General features: G+C 30.0%; 2 protein-coding genes across 6 annotated transcripts in view; one reads left to right on the forward strand and one right to left on the reverse strand.

Annotated features, from left to right (window-relative positions):
• The window catches only part of LOC113515138 (RILP-like protein homolog), a 31,857-nt gene extending 28,396 nt beyond the window's left edge, over nucleotides 1-3,461 (reverse strand). For all 5 annotated transcript variants that reach the window (XM_026899292.3, XM_031908565.2, XM_026899291.3 and 2 more), the window contains exon 1: nucleotides 3,055-3,461. In XM_026899292.3, the coding sequence (XP_026755093.1) occupies nucleotides 3,055-3,354 (300 nt within the window). In that variant the 5' untranslated portion in view covers nucleotides 3,355-3,461. The remainder of the gene's footprint in view (nucleotides 1-3,054) is intronic.
• Nucleotides 3,462-6,955: 3,494 nt separating this feature from the next.
• Nucleotides 6,956-12,689, forward strand: part of LOC113515197 (rabphilin-3A) — a 48,113-nt gene continuing 42,379 nt past the window's right edge. Inside the window, 1 exon segment of the mRNA XM_052896052.1 lies at nucleotides 6,956-7,136. Coding sequence (XP_052752012.1) covers nucleotides 7,069-7,136 — 68 coding nt within the window. The 5' untranslated portion in view covers nucleotides 6,956-7,068.

Consider the following 12,689-nt stretch of genomic DNA (forward strand, 5'->3'; position numbering starts at 1 on the left):
ACAGATGCAATATTTAAGAAGTTCAGAGGGATTAAGCAGCTTGAATCAGGGAAATAACTTGCAATAACTTCACTAAACCTACTCAAAGTGACAACACACATTTAATTATATTTCGACGCTAAAATGCGTCACGATTTTACTAGGAGACTAACGTAGGCGTATTTTAGGGAGGGCCGTGTGCGTCGTGCTCACCCCAGACTTGTCTGGTACCCACCCTAAAATGCATGCAGAACTTATACCTATGCACATACATGTCTTAGAGTACATATGTTTTTAAAGGAAAAGAGCCTGGAACAGAATCTTCTAATGGACACCAATAAAAAAAGCTGTTATACCTAGCTCAGTTTTGGACAAATTTATTATTAATAAATTTGTCCAAAACTGAGCTAGGTATAACAGCCACATAAGCAACATAAGGGCCAGAAAGTCTTTCTCTTTGATAATAACTATTTGAAATATATAGTTATGTCACAGTTACAATTAAATTACTTAACATATTTTAATGAAAGTTGATAGTCATATTTGAAATCCCCAGATACAATATGTGTATAAAATCTTCCATCAACAATTGTTGAGTTGACCGAGCATAGAATCTGTGAACTTCTCATTATTAAAACATGGTTGAGTACTAAACAGTATTAAAGTCTTATAAATGTAATAGATGATACATTTATAACTTAATTTAGATTAATATTAAGAATATTCATCTTGCTTAATATTAATATAAATTCATCTTGCATTCCCAAAGAGGGTTGACGTCAGGCAGGTGGCTGGTCGTAAAACTAAAAACCAAATCTTTTTGTAATATGGATTAAATTATATTACATGGACCCCAAATGATTGGGATAAGGGTAGGAAGATGATGATGATTCATCTTGCATATCTCATTAAATTTACTGATAAAAGTGAAACTTTCACTAATTTTATAAATCATTATCTAATGTTAACTTTATATATTCAAAGTTTATAGTAATAGTGAAGTGAAAGTACAGGAATAACCTTGTTTATATAGATAAGATTGACATTACAACTTTGTATTATTTAATTATTATTTTGATTTACACTGAAATAAAGTGACACTATGCCATATAAATATGAACTATGGTTTTGGTATAGGAACAGGAATAAACTAACTACATGTCGACATATTTCCTTCTAAATAATAATATATTCTAGGGGATTAAAATAATTTTAAAGAACATTTTTGTCTGCAATAAAGGAGACTAATCATACCTACACCATAATTATCCTCAACTTTGAAGGATGAGACTTCAAAACATTAAAACATATTTTTATATACAGTGCAGCTAGTATGTAAAGTAATAATAGATAACAATAAATCATCATCTTTATCATCATTTTCTATTACTGAACTATCTAAATCAAACAAAAGTATGTGATCTGACTAATAGCTAAAACATATTATATAAATAAATAATAAATTAGTAAATTACATAATTATGATAATTACTCAAGTATATAACTATACATAATTACATTTAATGATAACCATTATCCTCACAATAATGACTTGTCTAATTGTCATATAGATATGTACACATTGTATTTGCCTAAGGGTAATAACTAGACTACTTTTTAACCCCGTTTTAGTCCATAATATGTAAAATAGCTTTACTTTATACTATGCAAATGTACTAAAATTACATTTTCTCAAACATGCATACATGGTGCATTCTATTTTTTTTTTTTAATGTCCTTTAGAGAATTATGAAACAGAGATTCTAATGGCTCCAATTTACCCAGTATAAACAAGGGCTATTCCTAATGTATATACAAGTATAAATATAGATATACAAATATAAATATATATACACAAGTATAAATATAGATATACAAGTATAAATATAGATATAAAAGTCTAAATACAGATATACAAGTATGAAAGTTAAATTAAACAAATTTGAAAAAATAAAGCCCATGCATGTGCTTCTTCACTAAACCTCCTTATATAAACTGTTTTTATCTTTCTTCATTTGATTGTTCAAGGTCTTATAGACATCAACAACTAGCTCCTAATGAATAAAGATATCTACATTGCCAGAGACCCAAATTCATAATTATGATAATATAGAATAAATAATAACTGGCAAGCAAACATATAAATCACTAGGTTTTACCCTTGACTTTGTCTGGACAATCAGAATATGTTCACTAAGAGGAACACAAAAGTAGTGTCATTCTCAATCCTACATAATACCTGTATCTTAAAATTTCATAGTAATTGGTGAAGCCATTAAGGTGCCAAGTGGTAACAAACAAATAACTCACTATCACATTAATAATATTAAGTAGTAAGGATATTTCTCTACTATGTCATATAGACAATATATGACATAGTAGAGAAATATAGTAATTTTAAAACAATTTAGCCTTTGTCTCTTGGGAATTATAATAGTTGATAAATAAAAAACTGAAGCCTAATAACACATATCAAATAAAAGTTAAGCACATATTTTCCTTACAGAGATATAGAATTCATATCAAAAATCCATAAAGATACTTATCCAAGTTGGATTAAAACCATCAATGTAAATAACAGAAACATGAATAAAATAAACAAAATATTCTTTTGGAAATACGGAATAGAAAACCATCTCTTCGAGCAAGTTGCTTGAAAATACTGCATTTATTTCATTTGAAAACATCATGATGCAATTTTATGATGCATGATATAAATTATAGGAGCATTATAAAATAATGAGAATAAGAAAATTCATTAATTGATGAATTTGATATATACACATTTGGAAAAATTATTAGTATAAGTATTCAATTACTAATCTATCATAATACCATATCCAGTATAATAACCAGTGTCAATAGCTATAACCTATGCAACTAACAACCACCTAAAGTTCGTAATTATAATAGTGCAGCGAGGCGTCTGATGTCAATGTCGCGCAATAGTAACGCTGCTTCAGACTTTTGCAACTGCACCCGATACAGGTGTTGAAACGACTAACATTTCGTACGTTCAATTCAGCAGCACGCACAAAACAACCAATTTAATAAACAATGACCTTTAATACATACCTTTTCGAAGCGTTGCCTGTACTCAGCCTTCTCGATCTTGTCGTTTTCCAACTGTGATATCTTCGCCGTCAACTCCTGTAGCGCCTGATTTTCCTTCTCATTTCGCACTGCCAAGTTCTCCAGCAATTCAAGTGCATTTATCACCTTCGGCAATAAAGCTGTTACGGCGTCAGGGCCATATTTCTCGATAATTATTTCACATTCCTTGCCAATGTCCGATGCCAAGTCATACACATCGACAACGGTTACATCGTCATCGTAGTCCGGCATCTTGGCGGAAAAACGCCTCGGGTACGGCATTAAAATCACCTTGTTTTCACTTCACCGCACGACATAAAAATAAAAATTACTGAAAACTATTCACCAGATCCACCTTTCGCAAGTGCGCCATTATTATTACTAACAAAAAAAAGAGCGAAATGTCAAATTTATTAGTGAGGAGCAGAATATAGCTAATACGGTTATATAAAAATAGTTTGTTACAAATAACACGTTATTGGTTATATTAGTTCCATAGATGGTCATTTATAAAAACATTTTCTATGATTCATAACAGAAAACAGACAGAAATACTCAGTATTTTATGGTTTTAAATGAAAAATCTTTTATATTTTCGCAAAATAACTAGTAATTTATTATAATACTTATTCATTTTTTCGGAACTACATTTATTGTAATGTTCACAATTTCGCAAGATGCAAAGACTAAGAATAGTACCTGCTATTATGTGATGATTCAGCTATTATGATATTGAAATACCAGTAGATCTGCCATTTCGAAACCGTAGTAACACAGTAGGAAATTTACACGGTAAATAAAAAAATAAATTTCTAGACATTTTAAATCTACGATCTATGCAAATAATGTATATAAGCCACAAAATTGCCGAAATTATAAAATATTTGCTGTCACGCTTCATTTTTTCTTGTTTTGTATTACGTAAAGATTAACAAGCGACCTCCTCTTTAGAGCGATTGAGAAACTAAAATCACATTATGAATTAGTTTTATCTTTTGGCACGTAATCGTAAATGATTTAAAAATAAATGTGTTCAACAATAAACAATACATTAACTCATCTAGACACTAGGAAACCATCTGTTTACGCAGAAATTACCCTCAGTATAATATCTATGGACAGCCATTGAGGGGAAAACTTTCTCTTTTTTGTTGATTATAAGTATATTAATGCACTATACTGTAGTATTCCTATGTTCGCTTAGGATTTAAGACCGTATGATTATGCACGTATTTTGTAATTAAAAAAAATACTTTATGACGCCTTAAAAACTTGTTTTTATATTTAATTTCTATAATTTTTATCACTTTTTACATTTCATTACTAAAACAAATATTAAATTATGTCACAAATTATTCTCAAAGTTCACTTATTTACATTAATTTCCCTATTGAAAACTTTGATTGAAAATTATATTTCACTAGAATAAGCCTTCGTATCAAAGTATGGCAACTCTTGCATGACCATGTTTAGGTTTGAAGGAAGAAATATCGCAGGATATAGCGGCATAATGCATTGAACCTTAGGGATGGGTGACAACGAGTGAGGGCTACCATAGGTGACACTGTATATACTGTGATGTCTATGATGCTGTTCATGTGTAAAAACAAAAGTTACAATTTACACCTAATGATCTATATGCATATTTCTTATTCTAAATATCATACAATATTGCATATTGTTTTTGTTGAGTAATAAAATTGTTTTGAAGCAAATCTTGTCTTTTTAATATAATAAAATTTTAAGTAGACGATGTCTGAATATAGAAGATATTTAAGAAAAAAATAATATGACGGATCTTAATAAGACTATTACGTCTGTCTGTATCTTTGATCTGACATCATGCAAAAATTTCAGCATCAAATGGGATAAGGTATTCACAACTGTAGTCCTAAAAATTTATATTTTAAGTTGTATAATTTATAATCTGATATTTGTTTTATTTTGATACGCAATCTAGGAGTCTATTTTATTGGTTTTCCTGCTTTTAAAATCGAAACGTATGAAGTAAGAGGCAAAATGCTAGTACGGAATAATCTTAAATTATAGGAATAATTACTTAGTATATTTCTAATAACCATTTAGATCACGGCATATAATATGCCACCCTTCTTTTCCAGTGGGTGTAGTAAGATGTAACTGAGGGGCTTAAGGTCGAAGAATGGGCAGCAGCCTCTTAAAACATCAGCAAAAGCTAAACTACGGTTACCAACCCGCCTGCCAAGCATAGCAACTACTGGCAAAACCCCCTTTATTGGGGAGGCTATGCTATTCAGCACTGGACAGTTAACGGTTGATAAAAACAAACAAACATTTCTAATAGCCTTCTGTAATAAAGGCACCAAATTATTATTTTATCTATAATTAATGATCGTTAATTCATTAAAGTATACGTAAAATTACGAGTAGTGCCTACCAAATATCTCTTTTGTCTCTTGCAACACTGTAACTGATTGTCCGTCTTACTGTGAAGGTGAAAATTTCTGAAGATATTTGGAGGATTGATACTCTATTAGGTTTATTCGGTTAAATATATTTGAATAAAAATTGATGTACAAGAAAGCGGTATCCTAACTTTACACATAAGGTACTTTACAATCTAATTTACGCGAGCAAAGTCATAGGAAGTAGGGTAGTTATACATGTTTCAGCAACGCCAGTATTAACTTACGATAGTTTGACACATGAAATAAACTTTAATTATTAAGATACAATCTACTAATCATAAAGATAATGCACATAGGGCTGAAAGTCTGTAATCTTAAATAAAATTTCGAATGTCAAAAACAGGTTAAACTCGTTGGGTTAACTACATTTTGATACATGTTTTTTTAAATAAAGGAAAACTTTAGAAAACAATTTTTTTCTGATATATATAAGTATACATATGAATGTATTACTTATAAATCAATAATCATGTATTAATTAAAAGGGTGGTCATTTTCAATAATTAAAAAATAAAATAATATGTCTATTAATCTGATATAAACCAAAATAATCAGTAGAGACAAGCATCATTACGTATCATTACGTGCTATTTATCTTATTCTTTCAAATTCATAGGAATTTTGTGCCACTTTTATTTTTCAATTTAACCATAATTATAACCGGTTACAGGCACACATGGATAAATAAGTTACCTGTTTTTGGCGAAGCATTTATATGGAAATACTTAACTATATTGTATATGGTAATATTGAATTCCAAATGTATTTTCAAATTTTTGTATGTAGGTATTCATCACGATTTATTAACTGACCTGCCTTTTCATTCTCACCTATCATACCTTACTGGTGCCGGGGGAAAGGGATTACACTTTCAATCACATAAGTCAATAAAGATACAGTGTAAAAAGAATTAAAAAAAAACAGTTTTAGAATGTACGAACAAAGACTTGAATACTCTACCAAAGAATATAAAAATATTTTTGAATTATTTCTTCATATTTATAAGTGTGAGCCAATTTTGGAACATTTAAAAATATTCCAAATTTTAAATCTTTTCCAAGCATTAGGAGTTGGTGAGATAACTATGATAGACGAACGAACAAAATCGCACTATACGAGTTCGTTTTTAATATTTAGTGCGGAACCCTAAAAATGATTAATGAGTTATCCAAGAATCAGGTTGTATTCATACATACCAACCTACATTGTTTTTAATTGAAGTTTGTAAGTACAGGGTATAGGGAAATATACTTCTTAGTTTTAGAAAACTTGTGCTTATCTAATTTTTTTTTACAAATATTAAGCATTTTGTTTGCCATAGAGAAATATAGATAAACCATCGCACTAAGGGAATAGAACGAGATTCGCTACACACGTTGTTACTATTTCCAAGAGCGCTGTTAAAATATCGATTAATAGCAGCCTCCACTCCACAGTTTACACGAGAAGCAACAGTTGGATGGAATCAACAGGCGGGAACGCGCGGAACGACTTTCCCGCGTATATTCAAAAAAAGAAACAGTTGTTTATATTTTTTGTTTAAAAAATAATGAACTGTCAAAGTAAAGCTAACAAGTTCGTTTGTCCTAACGACCGGCAGCTTTCATTACGAGCCAAGTAAGTAAATTATACTTTTGATAAAAACTCGGAAAAACTTTTATAATATAGGATGCCAAAATAATTAAGAAATTTAAGAATTCTGTTGTGTCTTCTTTTTCTGCTTTAGATAAGTTTATATGAGTACATTTTTTGAAGTTTTATTGGTGTTATCGAAATTTGGTGCTATTAAAAGTATTTGAAATTAGTTTTTTATGATCACTTTTCTTTCTTGTTTTATCTTGCTACCGTAGGATAATAATCCCTGAAATTCAATTGCTGGGCAAAGGTCTCTTACTTACTATATAAACAAATAAAAACAATTTGTAAACATTTACATGCATTATATTACCTGTTTATATACAATACTAGATACTTATTTCTAAATTAAACTTTTCCCGCTACTTATAAGTGCAGTCCAATTTATCTGAAAATAAATTTGCTATTAGCGTCTGTTTTTCTATCTTACTTCTTCTAAACCACGCAACAGATTTGATAAGATTTCACTGCTATTTACGGGAACTTTGGTGTGTAATAACATATCCTAATTAAATTTGCTGTGTGATACCGCCATCAAATAGGCCACCCTTTCCTTTCCCGTGGGTGTCGTGAGAGACTACTAAAGGAACTTAATACTCGAAGAATGGGCAGCAGCATTTCTTTTAAAACATCACCAAAGCCTAGCTACTGTGGCCAACCCGCTTGCCAAGCGTGCAACTACTGGCAAAACTCCTCAAGAGGAAGGCCTGAGTTCAGCAGTGGACATTTAATGGCTGGTATGATGACGATGATGAATCAAATTTGTAGATAAATTTAATGTTTTGTTATAAAATTAAAACCATAAAATGCAAAGCCGGATGTGTAGCTAACAACTAGTAAAAGTTTGAATTAAATTAAATTAAAAATAATTTACGTTACTAATATCTAATTATATGTATGCACTTACTCAGGTTCTATTTATCTTTGAAAAATAGGAACATAAACATGATTTTGTTTCGTCTTGATATGCTAACCTTAACCTCATTCTAACTTTTAATTAAAAATTTTCATTATATTACAATTTAAAAGCGTTATCCCAATTTTTTAAGAATTTAAATCTAAAAAAGAAACAAATATTTGAAATAGCATTTATTTCAGGTTGATGCTTTTAAAGATAAATAATAATAATATTTATTTATTCTGATTCAATACATATAGCACGATTCAAGTGGTACACAGATCTTATACAATGTGATGGCTTAACAACTAGAGCATATTAAAAACTTAAATATTTGAGGTAGATTTTGAAAAGAGCAAATTTTTTAATGTTTTTTAATAAACTTTTTCTATTATTTTACGATTAATTATTTAATCATAAATTAAAAATAGAATTTGCATATCTAATAGTTTTTTTCTCGTGTTGCCTAAAGTCTTATTCTTAATCTATGTCTGAAATATATAAATTTTGCATAGGTGTTGAAGTTGACATTTGCTTTCTATTTTTGTGTAGGTAGTTGGCTTAAAACATTTTTGGACAGGAAAAACAATATGTTTCTATAAATACATCGAGGCTATGGTAACGTGGATTATTCAGCCGGCGTCGACCTTGCACTGTAGTTCACTTATCTCCCTTTGTGCTGTCTCGTATCCGTTTCCTGTTTGTATTACAGTCCATTCACACAGAGCAACACCGTAAAGGTTTTACTACTCGAATTTAAATGATGAAAACTAGGTTTTAGTTAGTCTAGTCTGTGATATACCTGCATCCAGTTACACATGGTACAATCTAATTTCGATTCGATTCAATTATCAGATAGAAATTTTCTTTGACTCTATTCTGGAGATTTTGGATTATCACAGTAATTACCACGTTATGTTCATCACAATGGCAACAGTCGTGAAGTGCCTCTAACTACACAATTACGAATTATATTCATATACACAAAGGGGAAAGGTATGACTATTCCATTATCACCCATTATTGTCTTATCTGGTTTTTTTAACAAAATCATATTTTAAGTATTTTATCGTCCTCATTTATAATACTCCGTGCCTCTTGAAATAGCCTTAATTTTCATTTTTCCCTTATCCGCATTTAAAAGTGTTCTTGATGTAAAAATAATAAAGTATATAAATTGAATTTCTCAAACCCTTCAACATCACTATCGACTTATAGTCAAATGGTATGATGATAGGGTTGCAAAATCAGCAATTTGCGTAACTTTGCCAAAGTTGGACAAGGGTTTACCCCAAATCCCTCAACAAGGCACTTTATTGTGTATTCTTAGAATTCATGATATCAATTACTTACATCTAATCTAAACTATAATAAATACGAAAATGATGTAAGCCTGTCTGTTTGTTATGTCATTACAAGGAAATTGCTAAACGGATTTCAACGAAATTTGCTAATTAAGGTACCTACATTATTATATTAGCACAATTTAAAAACTGATGCATGGTTTGTCAGAATCTACATGATTTTGTTTAATTTTCTCTAATAATGTCGCATGGCCCTATAATCCCGGCATAGAATAGGCCACCCCTTCTTTTCTCGTGGGTATCATAGGAAGCGACTAAGGGAGAGCGAGGGATGGGCATTGTCCCTCTTAGAATTTATTTATTGCTCTTATTAAGCCTCTAATATTATTTTTTCTTAACATGTTATATGTACACAATCGTCTACCAGATAGGGTATTTTTTTCGTAATATTGAATAAAAATTTTGTAGTGGCGAAATTTTAAAGAAATGAATTTCTTAAAGAAATTTGTGAAGTAAAAGAATTTCTTAAAGAAATATTGGAAAAATTAAATTCTTGAAGAAAAGTGAAATGAGCTTGAAGAAATTTGGGTAAAGTTTTTAGCAGTTTTGTTATTAATAAACTATATAACCGTATATAAAATCTATGAATGCTCCATTGAACTCATGACTTGAATGAAATTTTGTAACCCTAGTGTTGCAGATGTCCATAAGCTACAGTGACCGTCTACCATCAGATGGGTATGTTTATATGTTTGTTTACTACCTTCGTGGTATAAAAAAATAGCATATCAAGATGAAATATATATTAATATTTACGTCAGATCTTCAGGAATATTACTGTGAAAACCGCTTCCAAATGTGTGCAGTAGTTTTTGCGTGATACTGGAACAAACGGACAAACAGACGAGAGAAATTATTATTTTAGCTTATATTACTCTTATTAAAATCTCTCATATTAATTTTTCTTAAGTATCTCCCATAGACTAACGTCATCATCATCATCATGTCGGCCTTTAACTGTCCATTTCTGAACATAAGCCCCCTTGGGGGGTTTTGCCAGTAGTTGCCAGTAGTTGCCATGTTGGTAGGCGGATTGGCAACCGCAGTCAGGATTTAGAGATGTTTTAAGAGGAACGCTGCTGCCCATCCCTCGCCCTCCCTTACTCGGTTCTAGGAAAGTTAAGGGTAACTTATTCTATGCCAGGACCACACGGCGGATACTGACATCATTTAGTTACAATTGTATTATGTTAATAAGATATAAAGACGTAAATATATTGTAACTGTATAACTATCTATAATATTATATCTTAGACAGATAGAATTCATATTTGCATCTAATGCTAACAACTATACGACCCCACATAAATCATTTCAAACTTGATATGACTTTTTTCCAATAAATAACACCCGGTCGGCGACGTACCCTACATCAACCGTAACCTAATATCCTATTATCTAAGCAGAATAATGTAGGTATAAACTACTTTTCCTTACCCTATCCTATAGCTACGTGTAAGGCTTTCAGTTAATTGACATCGAGTAACAATTAGTTTTACATTACATGTATTATATGTATATGGCGAAATCGAAATCTTTAACCAAACATAAAACTAACAAATTACATATATTGTAGAAGATGTTATTAGAACAGAAATTTTGTGAATGAAATATTAATTAAAAACCGGTCAAGTGCGCATTTAATTCACACGTTCAGAATTCTGTACATAAATATAGGTAAATAAAAATCCGTATGTAAAAATTGTGAGTAAATTATATTGGATCTTATAATTAAGTTTATATTTGAAAGTTTTTGATAATTCCTTAAAAATAGTAATAATTATGTACAATAAAGATTTTACAACAACAATAGCGCTAGTAAGATACATTTTTTTGTTATTTTTTCTTTAATATTCATATACCTTTACATTTTGTAATTATTTCAGATTTTTCACTTCACCAATTTCGGAAATATCTAAAGTGGAATTGTGAATGGTTTTTATCACAGATTTTTTAATAGAACAGTATGCAGCATAAAAATAAATAAAAATCTATTTTAAAATGTACAAAATCAAGCCCTTTCATATGATACCCCACCTGAACTAGTGGGAAACTTTCAGAGTTTTGAAATTTTGAGCGCTATATTTTAATTACCTTGCAAATAAAAAAAGAAATTAATTATTTCTATTGCTATATGTATGGGACGGCAATATGTAAAACTATACCAAATTCAAATCTACATTATAAGTGCTAAAATATAGTGCTGTGGCGGACTAATCGACGGACGAACAGACGGACAAAGTAGCACCATAACAAATTTCTTGTACCTTTTAGGTATAAAACCCAAATACGATATAAATATTTAAACATAAACTTTTTATCGTTTTCTACCCATGTTTTTCGTGGTGAATATGTTCGAAACTCTTCCTACAAAGGGTGCTAACAAAGTATGTAGTGAGAGAGAAAAATATAATATATCAACCACTCTTTTCATCTCTAGGGTGTCAGAAAAGACAATTATGGGATTTGTTCTCATAGTTTGTATAAGACAATAAAGCTCTAAATAAAACCCTGTACCTACTGGTTCATAGAAAATAGGCCTATATATTCCGTTACAATAAATTAATTTTTTTTTTATTTATCTAGCTCTATCCAGTTATTCATGTTATCATAGACAAAATATTGTAAAATTTTAAAGTACAGACTTGTACTATAATATAATACTTGTAGGTAGTCATACTTATTTACTCGTTTATTCAAATTTAAATATTTACACCCACATTTAGAATTGAAAAGAATGAAGAGAGAAGAAAATCAAATCTTATAAACAGATTTAAAATCCATCAAGGAATTCCCCTTGTTATCTGTCATAAACAGGTTTTACTGAGAACTTGTGTTTTTATTGTGTCTAGTCAGATTGATTTAAATTTCATCTGAATATTTTTATCATTTTTCTGTAACTTGAATTTTAGTTATTTAGTTAAGTTAATTTTTATGATACTTTCAATACATATAAACATGCAAACATCATTCAAAACTATTATGAATAAAAAATATTTATTTGGCCTGCCAAAAAAACCAACGTCAGAATGAAGTACATTTTTATTAGAAATAAATAGATAAAAAATCATTTAGACAAAATCAACCTCAATCCGCCTCTAAATAAATAAGAACTGAATTCAAATTAGGAGCACCCAAATGGACGAATCCATTTGAATGCAACAAATAGATGAAATAATTTTATTAAATTTAAACAAAATTTATATGATATTAACACCGGATTAAGCTTTATCGATTATAAAAAAGAATTATCAAAATCGGATCACAATAGAC

This window comes from Galleria mellonella, unplaced genomic scaffold, assembly GCF_026898425.1.
Source record: "Galleria mellonella isolate WM207_F2 unplaced genomic scaffold, CSIRO_AGI_GalMel_v1 utg312, whole genome shotgun sequence".
Lineage (NCBI taxonomy): Eukaryota > Metazoa > Arthropoda > Insecta > Lepidoptera > Pyralidae > Galleria > Galleria mellonella.